At 40.0% G+C, this 15,994-nt stretch overlaps 2 protein-coding genes across 5 annotated transcripts in view; both read left to right on the forward strand.

The window, feature by feature from the left end:
* Positions 1 to 12,463, forward strand: part of pacsin2 (protein kinase C and casein kinase substrate in neurons 2) — a 13,897-nt gene extending 1,434 nt beyond the window's left edge. The window contains exons 2-11 of one of the 3 annotated variants that reach the window (XM_016535184.1): positions 1,942 to 1,996; positions 2,073 to 2,229; positions 4,390 to 4,625; positions 5,416 to 5,568; positions 6,748 to 6,923; positions 7,130 to 7,250; positions 8,574 to 8,695; positions 10,538 to 10,702; positions 10,985 to 11,169; positions 12,050 to 12,463. In XM_016535184.1, the coding sequence (XP_016390670.1) occupies positions 1,943 to 1,996; positions 2,073 to 2,229; positions 4,390 to 4,625; positions 5,416 to 5,568; positions 6,748 to 6,923; positions 7,130 to 7,250; positions 8,574 to 8,695; positions 10,538 to 10,702; positions 10,985 to 11,169; positions 12,050 to 12,162 (1,482 nt within the window). In that variant the 5' untranslated portion in view covers position 1,942 and the 3' untranslated portion in view covers positions 12,163 to 12,463. Of the gene's footprint in view, positions 1 to 1,941; positions 1,997 to 2,072; positions 2,230 to 4,389; positions 4,626 to 5,415; positions 5,569 to 6,747; positions 6,924 to 7,129; positions 7,251 to 8,573; positions 8,696 to 10,537; positions 10,703 to 10,981; positions 11,170 to 12,049 lie in introns of all 3 variants that reach the window. The other 2 variants (XM_016535185.1, XM_016535186.1) reach the window with 2 other exon arrangements.
* Positions 12,464 to 13,498: 1,035 nt separating this feature from the next.
* Positions 13,499 to 15,994, forward strand: part of arfgap3 (ADP-ribosylation factor GTPase activating protein 3) — an 11,643-nt gene continuing 9,147 nt past the window's right edge. For both annotated transcript variants that reach the window (XM_016535180.1, XM_016535179.1), the window contains exons 1-4: positions 13,499 to 13,864; positions 14,325 to 14,443; positions 15,686 to 15,758; positions 15,850 to 15,981. In XM_016535180.1, coding sequence (XP_016390666.1) covers positions 14,374 to 14,443; positions 15,686 to 15,758; positions 15,850 to 15,981 — 275 coding nt within the window. In that variant the 5' untranslated portion in view covers positions 13,499 to 13,864; positions 14,325 to 14,373. The remainder of the gene's footprint in view (positions 13,865 to 14,324; positions 14,444 to 15,685; positions 15,759 to 15,849; positions 15,982 to 15,994) is intronic.

Below are 15,994 nucleotides of genomic sequence, written 5' to 3' on the forward strand. Positions count from 1 at the left end.
CTCTCACTCACACACACACACACTCTCACTCACACACACACACACTCTCACACACACACAGCTGATATGTCAGACGATCAAGACGATACTGACCCGCAAGCTCACATCTCAGTAGGAGTTTTCCATTGGATTACAGCAGGAAATAAGCTCTGTGACCAGCAAATTCATACACGCTTTATTTATCGTGATAATCTTCACAAATGAGCACAGCGTTTGAGTTCTAAACACAATCAGCAGAAGTGAAAAGCTAAACCTAACACAACGGTCAGATCAGCAGCTCTTCCAGTCTTTCTTCAGAAGCTTCTCTGTTCGGCTCTCACACTGAGAGATCTGATCCTGTAATGCTGCTGGAGTTATTCACTCATGGAAACTGTGAGTTTGCTGTGTGTTAAAGCGGCTTACGGCGGCTCAGGAACGCTGCGGGAAGAATGGCAGGAATTTCCATCACTTCCCTGGAAAGAGTGTCACATGTTTACAGCGCTCATGTTCAGCTGAACTGAAACTCTGGAGTGTTTCTCTTCATGTTTTCAGTCGTTGTGTCTCCTGGACAGAGTTTCAGTGCTTGATCGCACACCGAGCTGAACATTAAGAACCGCTTCTCAGCTCCTGAAGCTCTGTAAAACACAGAGACTGTGTACTGGAGTTAATGATATGTTCAGATGTTTTCCATGATCGCTGTAGTGGTTCACAAGCAAAAGTGACTCTTATGAGGCGGATCATTTTAGTGAATTAGCCCTGTGATTCACTAATGACTCAGAACAATCGTTAAATTGACTCATTAAGTGGAATCAGATTTGCATATTTAAAGACATCTAACATGTGCCAAGCAGATAAAAGAGTAAAAGAAAAGGATGATTTGAATGCAGATTGTCCCACATTTGGTTTTTGGTTGTACCACTGCAAATGTGTACAATTAAACTTGCTTTTGTAGCCGTATTGAGATCCCAGTATCTCTGGAAATGAAGCATGTAGGGCCTTAAAAAGGGAGATGCCAAAAGAAAAGTTTGTTTGGAACTAAAATCTAAAAGCATATGAAGATATCTTAAAGATTTCTGTAGTTAGAGTCACACAAACATCAGGAAAAGGCACAAGAAGTGCTATTTCCCCATTTTCGATCTGTCACCATTGGCACATAATGCAACAAAGATTGCTAAAGTCAACAGCTCTGACTAATAGAGCTACCAATCTCTGTGTGAAAGGAACATCATGATGCTGCCATCTTTCTGAAGTCATTTTTAACCCCTGTAATGTGGCTCTGAATCTCAGGTGAAAATTGCTATTTTAACCTCCTCTACAAAATAGTGCATTTCTCCGTAAATAAATATTCCTCCATGACATTTAATATTTTGGCGTTCTTCTTCAATTATGAATTTGACCAGAAAAATATGATCAAATCAAAACCTTTAGCTGGGGACCCCTGGTGGATTTGACCCAGGTTTCATTCATTTATTTTTATTTTTTTTACATTTGCATTTGTGTGACAGGCGCACCTTTACATTGGACACTGTTTCATACCCAAATGTATTATCTTTTTAATAGTTTTGTCACTTAACTGTTTGGGTTCAGTGAGATGTTTAATGTTTCTGAATGAAGTCTCTTAGCTGCATTTATTTGAACAAAAATACAGCAGAAACAGTGAAACATTATTACAACTTCAAACAGCTGTTTTCTATGTGAATATCTGGTTAAACTGTAATTTATTCCTGTGATGCGCAGCTGAATTTTCAGCATCATTACTCCAGTCTTCAGTGTCACATGATCTTCAGAAATCATTCTAATATGCCGATTATTATCAATGTTGACAACAGTTGTGCTGGCCAGTATGTTTGTGAAAACTGTGATACATTTTATTTTTCAGTATTTTTTGACGAAATCAAAAGAACAGCATTTATTTGACGCAGAAATCGCTTGTGAACATCATCTCTTGTTGTTGTGTTTCAGCATGTCAGACTTGACCGACTCTCTGGTGGACGTCTCCAGCGACAGCTTCTGGGAGGTGCGTAGCGCTCGTCTGCGCGTGTTTCTCTGCTAGCGTTGTGTGTTTGTAACGCTCGCGTGTCTCCCTCCGTCAGGTGGGCAACTACAAGCGGGCGGTGAAGCGCGTGGATGATGGGAACCGGCTGTGTAACGACCTGATGAACTGTCTGCACGAGCGCGCGCGCATAGAGAAGAGCTACGCCACGCAGCTCACCGAGTGGGCCAAGCGCTGGAGACAGCTGGTGGAGAAAGGTGCCTAAACACACACTGATCCATCGACAGTCCAGAAAACACTTCACACAGCTGCGCGTCTGACGCTGGGGCAACGTCTCTATCTTTAGATCACACTAGTCAGGCTGCTGAGTGTGACCTCACTTCCCCTAAACACTGTAACGGGCTGCTGGCCGGATTGTGGATCATCTGAGGAAACCGTATAGTGCGGAAGTGAAAGCCAAGCTGTGCTTCTCAAGAGGGGAACAGTGATCACACTTACTGTAATACGAGATCTGTGTGTTTAAAAGCTTAAACTTCCTCTAACAGCACTGTGAACGTCAAACTACACGCCTTACGAGTCACGACATGCTCCACTAACCCATTTCAAGCACTGTCGGTCATGTTTTTCACTTATTCTTTCTAAAAAACATTACCTGATTATGAAGAAGAATCAAAATAGTCAACCTCCGGATGTCCTATCCAATCAGAATCTAGAGTCTGAACACTGTTTTGTGATATTAATATGAATGTTTTGAGTCGTCAGGTTTGAACTTGTATAGTAAATCAGTTTATAGACTGAATCATTCGTTTGAAATGAATCATCTGATGTTTTGCTTCGAGTCCGTCAAGATTCAAGAATCTTTGAGGGCTTTGCTGAAGATGTTCGGGACAGATCTTTGGCTCTTGTATCAGTGTTGCGTAATGTTCATTCAGATAACATGGCAGTGCTGTTTCCTGATAATGTGCTGTTATCTTGGGTTCATAACATTCCTGTATCCAACTTGCTCAGTTTGCACTCAGCATTGTTCCCTTCAGTTCAGTTTATCAGTCCCTCATTCAGTGTAGTGAAAGATGCTGTGTTGATTCTTGATAGAGCGCACACAGTTATCTTCTGGTGTTAGCTAAAGACCGTATTTAAATGTGGCCATGGTAGCAGAGAGTCAACACAGAGGTGTTTCCGTTCTGACTGGCTTTCTTTTTTTAATACCTTGTGGCTTACGTTGCACTTTTCTGCTCATACTTCAAGCTACTTCAATCTCTCTGATGAGGCTTTCTCAATCCAGCATCACAGACAAACCTTTTAGTTATGTATTGTGAATATATTTCAAATCAAAGTTCAAATCAATATCACATGATGACGTTTTAATGGTTGGGCCATAAACAATTTATCAGTAATGAAAGCCTGGAAGTTTCTAGTAATCCTGAAGACTTTGATTAGCTGGTTAAGGTGTGTTTGATTAGGGCTGGAGGAGGGCTGCGCAATTAATCAAGTTTCTAATCGCGATTACAATTACAGACGCCACGATTACATAATCGAATTTAAAGCGGCAATTAAAGTCCACTTACGTTATTCTGTTTGCGTAAGATGTGTTTTGTTCTTTCTTTAGGTTATCTTAAGTGTTTTTCCATAGTTTTAATTTTAGTTTTAGTATAACATTATACTACCATGCATATTTTTACTTTTTGTTTATTTAAAGAAGAAACCAATCCAAAGTATATTTGACATTTGAGGCTTAATACTATAGAAAAGCACTAAAGGTTTTTCAGTTCGAGTGTTTTCAGCTTGTTTATTTTCATATAGAAATATGGCATGCAGTTCAAACAACGGTATAAACATCATTCATTGTAAATTGTGATAATCGTAATTAATAGTCGCAATTACAATTTCAAGGGAATAATCAACACAATTTTCGTCATGATTGTGCAGCCCTAGGCTGGAGCTAAACTCTGCAGGACAGTAGCCCTCCGGGATCAGGTTTGGTCACCTCTGATTTAGAGTGTATGCCTCAGTAGGTTAGTAGTAGCTTGTTATGAGACCTTCATGCTCGCCAAACACTTATTAATGTGTCCAGATAAATGTAGCGCCCTCCCTTTTGCTTAATCTCAGTTTTGCTCTCTTGAGGTTATAGGTCATCCACAGCTGGTCCTTCGGGAGTGTTTACAGCAGGGTATGATCCTGCAAGACCGCACACGATGAGAATATCAGAGTGCCCAGGACCGAACCCTGTGGTACTCCTGGGAAACAAACGTCTGTTAATGCTGTTTTTGAAAAGTGCTTGTGACCCAGAGATGTTCTTGAGTCTCAAATCGGCTTATTAGGAGTAAACAGGACGACATGTGGATGAAGTAGCACAAACGCAGCAGTGTCATTGGATCTGATCATCTGAATAAAGGTCTTGTCTGTGTCTTCTCCTCTAGGGCCTCAGTACGGGACGGTGGAGCGAGCGTGGTTCGCTCTGATGACCGAGGCTGAGAAGGTGAGCGACCTGCACATGGAGGTGAAGGCTGCACTGACGGGAGAGGACTTGGAGAAAGTCAAGAACTGGCAGAAGGACGCTTACCACAAACAGATGATTGGTGGCTTCAAGGAGACCAAAGAAGCTGAAGATGGCTTTCGCAAGGCACAGAAACCCTGGGCCAAGAAACTCAAGGAGGTACAAGCACAACAACTCCACACATTCAGCAGACACGGGCTTAAAGCTGTCAGGAAGCTTCAGGGCATGTGGTACAGTGTGTTCAACTTATTTGTAGAATAAATATGGGTGTGTTCAACTTATTTGTACATGAGACTGTTTAGTACATCACCCACAACGCATACTCTCAGTTTGCTGGATTATGCTACATTTCATCAATGCAGAATCATTTGAGAAAGATCTGTTAATTAATAATAAATAGTTATTATAAATATTACTTGTTATAATTCATTAATATTTACTATCCCCACCACCAAACCAGCAGGACCATAATCATTGTACTTCTGATTCCTTAAAAAATACTTAAAAATGATTTCACCTTAGATTCCTGAAAAATGTTCCTTAGAAATGATTCTACTTCTGATTTCTTAAATAACAAGCCTTAAAATAATTATTATAAAAATTCTTATTCCTTAAAAAACAAGTTAAAAAAATCTACTTCTGATTCCTTAAATTTTTTGATTCACTTTGGATTAAAAATGTATGTAAATAATATTCATGAATAATAAATAGGCCTAACCATTACACCTGTCAGTGCGGTCATCAGAACGAAGATGTGCATGTTTATGCTTTTGAGGGCTTGAGTGTAAATTTGCGTTTTATTTGTTCTGCCAAGTGTGCGAGATTGGTGTAGCCCAAAAACATCTGCAAGGTGTCCATCCATGCATGCATGCCCTCTGTGCTGGTGTTCTCTGATGCATTATGAATACGTTACTGTAGTATGTTTGGCTCACTGTAATGATGACGGCAGGTGGATACGATGAAGAAGGCCTACCACAACGCCTGTAAGGAGGAGAAAACCGCCACCAGCCGAGAGAGCTCAAGCAAGCTGGAGAATAACAACCCAGAGGCCCAGAAGAAGCTGCAGGAGAAAGTGGAGAAGTGCCAGCAGGAAGTTCAGAAGGTCAGTGGTTTCTTCAACCACAAACCGCCTCTCTCTGATGTTCCTTTAAGACTTCTGTATGCAGATGAGCTCTCTGTTGATTGGCTAACTGCTTCCCTTGAATTGAGATGTTTGTAAATAGTGTTTTTGCTGTGTTTTCACTGGAGAGGAACAAAGCAGCGCTATGACAGGTCTTGTGTTTTCATGGTGTCTGAAGGCTTGGTCAAAGTCTCTTTCCAGAAAAGCCTTTTCACTTGGCGGCCATATTTGCGGAGCTCCAGGCAGCTCTTTCAATAAGCTCATATCTGCTTGAATAGACCATGAAAAATCTAAATATCATATTTCAGATCAACCGTCTCTTAAATTTTGTGTGTATTTCGCATTTCAATATTTCAAATTGGCAGCAAAATCTAACTCTTATAAATGTTGTTCGGCTCAAATAGTGTTAAAAAATGCATTTCAAATGAACAATAAAATCCGCCTTAACTCTCGTAGCGTTAAAAAATGTGTATTTTACATTTTGGCACAAGTACAATTAGCAACAAAATCTGAAATTATCTGTATCATAAATGTTTAATGCTTAAACAGTGTTAGAAAAATTTTATATTTTACATTTCAGTAACATTCCAAATCAGAAAAATCTCTTAAATGTTGTTTTAACACTCAAATAGCGTTTTCACTTTCTTTTTACGTTTCAATGATGTATTTCACAACTGTAAGAAAATCTGAGTTTAACAGACTTATAAATGTTTTTGTTGAAACAGCATTAATCACTGAAATCACTGAAACTCAAATTGATTTTTTCAAACTAAAAGAGCATTAAGAAAATCTGTATTTTAGCCTATATTTCCATACATTTGCACTATAAATTAGCAACGAAATCTGACGTTAACTGTATCCATTTTTATTCATGCTTACATAGCATTAGAAAATGGTATATTTTTTATTTCAAATCAGAAACAAAATCTGTCATGAACTGTCTCATAAATGTTGTTTTTATGCCAAAATATAGCATTAAAAATGCATTTGATATACATACAATGTTATACAATAGCACGTCAATTTAACGGCAAAATAAGTCATGAACGGTCTCATTGTTTTTACCCCCAAATAGCTTTAAAAATAGCATATATTTCAGGTCAGTCGAGCCAGTCTGCATCTGCAATGTTTGTGACTGCGTGTGTTTGTGTGGTGTTGCAGACGCAGGAGCGCTACAGCAAGTCTCTGGAGGAGCTGGATAAGGTGACCCCTCAGTACATGGAGAACATGGAGCAGGTGTTCGAACAGTGGCAGCAGTTTGAGGACAAGAGACTGCGCTTCTTCAGAGAGCTGCTGCTGGGCGTCAAGCAGCACCTCGACCTCTCCTCCAATCACAAGTGAGCACCTGACCGCTGTCATCTACATATCTACGCCTGGGTTAAGGCCATCATTTGCATAGAGAAGCACAGGAGCGCTGTTATTGAGACCAGCATGCAAAGCGCTGGGATGAGTCACTCTTCTCATGCAAACCCTCCAGCTGTGATAGTCTGCTAGTTGATATTCTCACACGAATGACGGCGTGTTAAACGTCTCTCTCCTTCAGGTACTCGACTGTCTATCATACACTGGAAGACACGCTCCAGGCAGCTGATGCACAGGAAGACCTCAGGTGGTTCCGCTCCAACCACGGGCCCGGCATGCCCATGAACTGGCCTCAGTTTGAGGTACGAGACACACAGAGAGCCGTAAACAGCTCCAAACACATGTGACTTTCTCCTGCGGATCACGGAACATACAGAGAACGTGAACAGGTCTGACAAACACCAGAAATGACGCACAAGCACCATAAAAGTGTCATAGCAACGGTTCATATGACTCATAGTCAGTGTCTTCTGAAGTCATATGATGCTTTTTGTGAGGAACAGACTGAAATTTAAGACGTTATTCATTCATTCTGCCAGGATAATGTTATTGACCTCACATAGCATTAGTCTAACATGAGCACAAATGAAATTTAAGAGCTCCGGTGGAGGGAAAGGTTTTCAGTTGACATAATTAAAAAAGTCAAAATCATGAGATACTGCCATAATTATGAGGTAAATAGTCAAAAGAACAAGATTAAAAAGTCATGAAATATGTAGTCGTAATTGTAAAAAAGCTACATTTAATTATAAAAATTTTAAATCATGAGATACTGCCATAATTATGAGGTAAATAGTCAAAAGAACAAGATTAAAAAGTCATGAAATATGTAGTCGTAATTGTAAAAAAGCTACATTTAATTATAAAAATTTTAAATCATGAGATACTGCCATAATTATGAGGTAAATAGTCAAAAGAACAAGATTAAAAAGTCATGAAATATGTAGTCGTAATTGTAAAAAAGCTACATTTAATTATAAAAATTTTAAATCATGAGATACTGTCTTAATTATGAGATAAGCCATAATTATGAGATAAACAGTTGAAAGAACAAGGTAAATAGCTAAAATCGTGAGATACTAAGTCATAACTACAAAAAAAAGTAAATATAATTTTAGAAAATTGAAATCATGAGATACTGTCATAATTATGAGCTAAATAGCCAAAAGAATGAGATAAAAACCCAAATCGTGAGATATTACGTCATAGTTATAACAAGTCTAAATGTCCAAGTCATAATTATGAGATAAATAGCCAAAATCGTCAGATACTAAGTAATAATTATGAAAAAGCTAAATGTGATTAAAAGAGTTGAAATCATGAGGTACTAAAGTTGAAATTGAGAAGTCAAAATCATGAAGTACAGTCATAATTATGAGATACTAAGTCTGTGGTGGAGGGAAAGGTTTTCAGAGCGTAAAGTCCTAAATTTCCGTCTGTTCCTCACACAAAGCATGGTATGAATTATATGTGTTATAAAGAACAACTGATTTGATTAATGGTGCTTTTTGTCATTTCGGAGTTTGATCTCCATCCACTTTGACTGTGTGAAACCAGAAGCTTAAAGCTGTTTCATACATTGATTAGAAAAGACGTGTGTGTGTGTGTGTGCGGGGGGGGTGCAGGAATGGTCCATGGACTTGAACCGAACGCTCAGCCGACGGGAAACCAAGAGGAAACACACTGATGGAGTCACTCTGACGGGGATCAGTCAAACCACAGAACAGACCTCAAAAGCCAGCAGCAGGTGAGCAGAAACACGTCAGTTATCTAGCGAGTGAATCAGTGCGCTCGCGTGCAGGCGTGTCTCTACAGTGTGACGGTGTGTGTACTCGAGTGAATGCTCATCATGATTGAGCCCAGCACAGACTCGCATGCTTTCTCCTCACTGACTCTGACATTTGACCTCTGTTTCCTGTTCCTGAGCTTCTCCTGGGGCTCATTTACATAAACATCCCAACTCAGAATCTCAGAAGAGCAGAGAGAAGTGGTTTAAAGTGCATTCGGGGAAAGAAAGAAATGTGTGGGAGCCCATTTCTGTCACCTACGCATACATTGGTAAATTGTAATTGTAAGTTGAAAAGTCAAAATCATGAGATACTATACCGGGATTTATTAGATTTAAAAAAATGTAAATTATGAGTTAAAAAGGTGAAATCCTGAGGTCCTGTAATAATTATGAGGGAAAAATCAAAATGACGACATGTAATGATTATGAGAGAGTTGTAATTATGAGATACTAAATCATAATTATGAGATAAAAAGTCAAAATCCTGAGATAATGTCATAATTTTGAGAACATTTTGTAATTATGTGATACTAAGCCATAAAAAGCTGAAATCCTGAGGTACTCTCATAATTGAGGAAACTCAAAACTCAATCAACTCAAAATTATGAGATACTGCCATTATTATGAGAATAAATTCAACTTATGAGATACTAAATTATAATTATGACATAAAAAAGTAAATGTTTTTAGTCTTTTTTTTTTTACTTATCTCAAGCTTTATATAAGACTTTATATCTCAATTATGATTTATCTCATAATTTCAGCTTTTATCTTGTAATTTTGATTTGTGTCATAATTATGAATGAGTATCTCATAATTAAGAATTATTTTCATATTAAAGACAGTATCTCATTATTTTGACTTTTGACTTCAGGAGGATTTCGACTTTTTCATCTTACTATTCTGATTTAAGTGATTATGACTTAGTATCTCATAATATTGAGTCGGGTCATAATTGTAATTCCCCAAAGCCAGATTTGTTGTTTTCATCAGTCAGATCAGGTGCCTATGAACCTGAGGCTCAGAGTCAACAAGCGTTCATAAACAAGCATCATGAGATCATATTGTGATGTATGTTAATCTGAAACCAGTTCTGTCAGTTTAGCGTCTGACACTAGCGCTCTGTCTGCTGCGTCACACCGGTGTGTCTGTTAGCGCTGGCTCTGGTGATGTGTCTGATGTGTGTGTGTGAGATGTGTCTGATGTGTGTGTGTGTGTGTGTGTGTGAGAGAGAGATGTGTGTGTGTGTGTGTAATGTGAGAGAGGTGTGTGTGTGTGTGTGGGAGAGAGATGTGTGTGTGTGTGTGTAATGTGAGAGAGGTGTGTGTGTGTGTGTGGGAGAGAGATGTGTGTGTGTGTGTGTAATGTGAGAGAGGTGTGTGTGTGTGTGTGGGAGAGAGATGTGTGTGTGTGTGTGTAATGTGAGAGAGGTGTGTGTGTGTGTGTGGGAGAGAGATGTGTGTGTGTGTGTGTAATGTGAGAGAGGTGTGTGTGTGTGTGTGGGAGAGAGATGTGTGTGTGTGTGTGTAATGTGAGAGAGGTGTGTGTGTGTGTGTGGGAGAGAGATGTGTGTGTGTGTGTGTAATGTGAGAGAGGTGTGTGTGTGTGTGTGGGAGAGAGATGTGTGTGTGTGTGTGTAATGTGAGAGAGGTGTGTGTGTGTGTGTGGGAGAGAGATGTGTGTGTGTGTGTGTAATGTGAGAGAGGTGTGTGTGTGTGTGTGGGAGAGAGATGTGTGTGTGTGTGTGTAATGTGAGAGAGGTGTGTGTGTGTGTGTGATGTAACACTGTCTCTGTGTTGTTAGCGTGGCTGTGGCCAGTAGCTCAGAAGCAGCATGCTTGAACCCGTTTGATGAGGATGATGGTGGCGAGGAGGAGGATGAGGAAGAGCCGGCGCCGGTGGCAGCAGTGGAGCGGCCCAAGAGCAGCCCGGTCGCTGTCAAACGAGAGGAAGTGACAGCACAAACGTTGGTGACCTCACAGCCTCCTCTCTCAGTCTCTGTCTGTCTGCTTGTGTTTCTGCTGCTGGTTTCTTTCAGGTCCTGTGTGTGTCTCTGCATGGCTTCTGATGACACACACGTGACCTCACACACACAGCGGCTCACAGCCTCACGTGACACATGATTACACAGAATATGCTGACAGACTGATGAATCTCAGACCAGCAGGAGTGTCATGTGCGGTTGAGCCGCTCTGGGTCTGTCCGCTGGGTTTGAGTCTGAAGTGTGTGGTGTCTCCTCTCCTCTCAGCGCTGGTACTGTAGAGAAGACGGCGGCCGACGGCTCCGATGAGGAGGCAGGCAATCCCTTCGCGTCCGCTAACGCTAACGGCAATCCGTTCGAGGACGAGCCGTCTTCAGCGGAGGTGTGTGTGCCGGTGCGCGCCCTATACGACTACGACGGACAGGAGCAGGACGAGCTCACCTTCAAAGCAGGTATGACTGATTACATGTCATCAGGATTACGTGATCAGGTTACAGAAATGGGTAACACTTTATTTAAGGTGTCCTTGTTACACACGTTACATGCACTTACTATTCTAATAACAATTAATTATGCATAATTACATGCGAGTAACCCTAACCATATAGTAAGTACATGTAGTTAATTAATATTACTCTGTACTTAAATATATAATTATACTGTAACAAGGACACCTTAAAATAAAGTGTAACCCAAAAATGAAGTACTTGTAATTAGATTAAATTACTTGTAATCAGACTACAGTTACTTTTTTATTGATCACGTGATTACATATTATTCACACAATACTAATAAATTATTCAAAATGTATTGATTCTCCCTAGCTCTTCTTTTTCATCTTTTAAATGTTCCTAGAATTGTCATAATTCTTGTGACATACTGTCCAAAAACTCAAGCTCACTGAAGATAAGTAAAACACAAGCAACAGGACAAAAACTACAATAAATAAATGCAACATACGTTGTATAAATTAATCAAAAACACTTTCACTGTGTAAATAAAATTTCTTACTATGAAAGTTACAAAAGAGATTTAGTTGAGAGCAGTGAGCGGTTTTCTTTCACTGGTGTTTGATTAACATGAATGATAGACAGCAGGAATATTAGACTGCTGTCACTTTAAGAGCTAACATCCGCATCCAATATACTGTTCCACATGCGTCTTCTTTCTCAGCTGTTCACTCTCACGTAAGACCTAAACGATGGGCATTTTGACACATATAAGTGTGTGTATTTAACCGTTCAAGGCCAATACAGCAAGAAAAATACTCCTGTGTAATCTCCCCAGCAGCACTATGACTCTGTGCCTGAAGTGCTTGTGTTGTGATGCCAGGAGATCAGCTGATGAAGATGGGCGAGGAGGACGAGCAGGGCTGGTGTAAAGGACGCCTGAGCGACGGCACCGTGGGCCTCTACCCCGCCAACTACGTGGAGGACCTGGAGTGACCTCTGAAGCAGCCACACAGCCACACTAGAGCTGACTTCATGCGTTGCAGTCGATCAGAAACAGACGTGCACTCGGGGTCGGCTGTATTTTAAAGAGATTTTTACCAATGCTGTTTGCTTTTAGGAACACAATCGATGCGGATGGACACCATGATTTTATGGCTCTGACCTGTTGAATTGAGCCGGCTCCACCTGACCTCTGACCTCTGTGGGTTTTTAGGATGGGGGTCGGCTGGATCTGGATGTGCACTGGATGACATGCTATAGAGCGCCTCATATATATATATATATTACTGTGTGTGTGTGTGGCTTCATAAACTGGTCCAGAGCGCAGATGCTGTGATCACAATGCGAATGTTACAGCATATGAATGTTGAAGTGTGTAAATATGAATCAGACGCCGAGTCTTGTTTCTCTCAGGTGTCGCTGCGTTAAACACAGTTCAGTGTGTGTGTGTGTGTTGCCATGGTTTTTCACGGTTGTTCAGCGCTGAAACGGATCGAATGAGTTGAATATTGCTGTTCACGTCAGGTGGCGCGTTTGGTTCGAGACGTCACATGACAACTCAGTTACACACTTTATTGGAGTTTATTCACTTTTGTATATTGTCAAGCGGACAATAAATGAATTGGTTACATTTCTTGAATTATTATTTTTCTGTTTAAAATATATATAAATATAAACTACAATTTCTTTCTTTTAATCATTTCTTCATGTTTGATAAGTCGATATTAAATTTACATATAATTAATATACATACGACAAATAAATAAAAATGATTAAATGATTAATGCATTGTACTCTGTGCTGCTGTTTTGCATTATATATTTTTATTATATATACATATATCAAACCATTTGGTTTTACCCATAAAAAGCAAAAAAAATTTAATTGTGTGATCATTTTTTCTTTCCTTCACTTTTTCCATTGCTTGAATTATTCTTTTCTGTTTCAAATATATATTTTTAATGTATACATATATATATATATATATTAGTGCTGTCAAACGATTAATCGCGATTAATCGCATCCAAAATAAAATTTTGTTTGTATACTATATTTATTATGTATATATAAATACACACACATACAGTATATATTTAGAAAATATTTACATGTATATATATATATTAATATAATTTATATTATATATAAAAAAATTTCTGAAATATATACATGCATGTGTGTGTATATATATATATATATATATATATATCAAATTTAGTGTGGTCATTTATGCTTTTATATAATTTATAAAGTCAGAATAAGGATGTTGTTTCATTATACATGTATCTGTGACGCTGGAACATTTTTTTCACCCATATTTTGACAAAACATTAAGGTAGACACTTGCATTTAGTGCGTTTTATTTGTATGTAAACTCACTTTTGTAAATGTGATGCGGACTCGAAACGGGACGTCTCGTCTTTGACCCGCATACATACAACAAAACAATGAAACTAATTAAATGACTGCATCCTGTTGGTTTGTCCTGCTGTTTGTATTAGCTCAGCGTGAGCGTGTTTTCCGCCAATCAGCGCCCTCCGTGTGCGTGACGTCACCGCAGGAGGAAGTGCGCTGCAGGAGCGTTTGCAGACTCGTCGCAGCGCGTTTAGTTCCCGCAGCTGTAAACATGACGGACCCCGGTAAACACCACATCACCGCCGTCCTCAAGCGCCTGCGGTCCGGCCCCGCGAACAAGGTGAGTCTGAGCTCCGCACTCAGGCCGAGAGCCGCTCTGGAGGAGCAGGAAGAGTTTTGACACGTCACATGTTTATGCCAAACATATGGCAGGTGAAGCTGCTGTTTTTACACGAATCATTCATCATTGCTATTATTAAACGAGCTTTATAACTCAAAACAGATGTCCTGATTCACACTGAGTTTTGATTTTCCTGCGAATGTTTCTAAACGTTTTTTATAGAAACTAACCTGTGTTGTAATTGTACAGAACAGAGCGAAAAATATTCAAATTAGTGGTTAAATAGACGTTAGAAACAATGTGTGTTAAAATGTGTGACTGTTGAAATGTTTCTATCTGATTAATTATAAGATCATTTGAAGGCTGATAGACTGTTGACTCAGAAATTTGCCGTTAAGCAATATGGTGCAGTTTTGTATTGATGTTGATTGTATTTATTTGGTATCTTGTATGTTGTCAGGTGTGTTTTGACTGCTCTGTGAAGAACCCCAGCTGGGCGAGCATCACGTATGGTGTTTTTCTCTGCATTGACTGCTCAGGGACACACCGCTCACTGGGAGTTCACCTGTCCTTCATCAGGTAAACTTTACACTCTCACACTCTCAAACTGTCCTTCATCAGGTAAATTTTGCACTCTCACACTCCTTCATCAGGTAAATTTTGCACTCTCACACTCCTTCATCAGGTAAATTTTGCACTCTCACACTCCTTCATCAGGTAAATTTTGCACTCTCACACTCCTTCATCAGGTAAATTTTGCACTCTCACACTCCTTCATCAGGTAAATTTTGCACTCTCACACTCCTTCATCAGGTAAATTTTGCACTCTCACACTCCTTCATCAGGTAAATTTTGCACTCTCACACTCCTTCATCAGGTAAATTTTGCACTCTCACACTCCTTCATCAGGTAAATTTTGCACTCTCACACTCCTTCATCAGGTAAATTTTGCACTCTCACACTCCTTCATCAGGTAAATTTTGCACTCTCACACTCCTTCATCAGGTAAATTTTGCACTCTCACACTCCTTCATCAGGTAAATTTTGCACTCTCACACTCCTTCATCAGGTAAATTTTGCACTCTCACACTCCTTCATCAGGTAAATTTTGCACTCTCACACTCCTTCATCAGGTAAATTTTGCACTCTCACACTCCTTCATCAGGTAAATTTTGCACTCTCACACTCCTTCATCAGGTAAATTTTGCACTCTCACACTCCTTCATCAGGTAAATTTTGCACTCTCACACTCCTTCATCAGGTAAATTTTGCACTCTCACACTCCTTCATCAGGTAAATTTTGCACTCTCACACTCCTTCATCAGGTAAATTTTGCACTCTCACACTCCTTCATCAGGTAAATTTTGCACTCTCACACTCCTTCATCAGGTAAATTTTGCACTCTCACACTCCTTCATCAGGTAAACTTTACACTCTCACTCTCCTTCATCAGGGAAAAATGCCATATAATCCATGAAATTCTACATGAAGGAACAGACAAAACGTCTCCTGACAGTCAATTATGATCAAAGCCAACAAAAGGTTCTTACAGTTTTCCTACAGGGGGCGATATCACCTACTAAATGTAGAGGTGCACGTATGTTTTCCCCAGAACACAAGTGAAATTTTTCAGATCATTTTATATAATAAAAGATCTCAATCTCAACTTTATTCGCTCATCCCATCACGACTGTCACAATAAAGCTCCATCAGCGATGCTGCCTCATTTGGTCGTGGGGTTCACTTACTTTTTCACAGCCCTGTCAGTGTTTCTGCAGTGACACTCGTTGCTGAGATGAATTCTTCTCACCGCTGTTGCAGGTCCACTGAGCTGGACTCGAACTGGTCCTGGTTCCAGCTGCGCTGTATGCAGGTGGGAGGCAATGCCAGCGCGGTGAGTGTCTCTGCTGTCTGTTCTGCCTAATGAAGAAACCAGTGAGCGCTCCACTGATTTATGTAAGGTAATGTGAGTGTGTTCCCTACAGAGTGCCTTCTTCAGTCAGCACGGCTGTACCGCCAGCGGAGCCAACGCCAAATACAACAGCAGAGCAGCGGTGCTGTACCGCGAGAGAATCAAGAGTCTGGCCACGCAGGCCACCCGACAACACGGCACAGAGGTCACACACACAC

This window comes from Sinocyclocheilus rhinocerous, unplaced genomic scaffold, assembly GCF_001515625.1.
Source record: "Sinocyclocheilus rhinocerous isolate Xijiao unplaced genomic scaffold, SAMN03320098_v1.1 scaffold2561, whole genome shotgun sequence".
NCBI lineage: Eukaryota > Metazoa > Chordata > Actinopteri > Cypriniformes > Cyprinidae > Sinocyclocheilus > Sinocyclocheilus rhinocerous.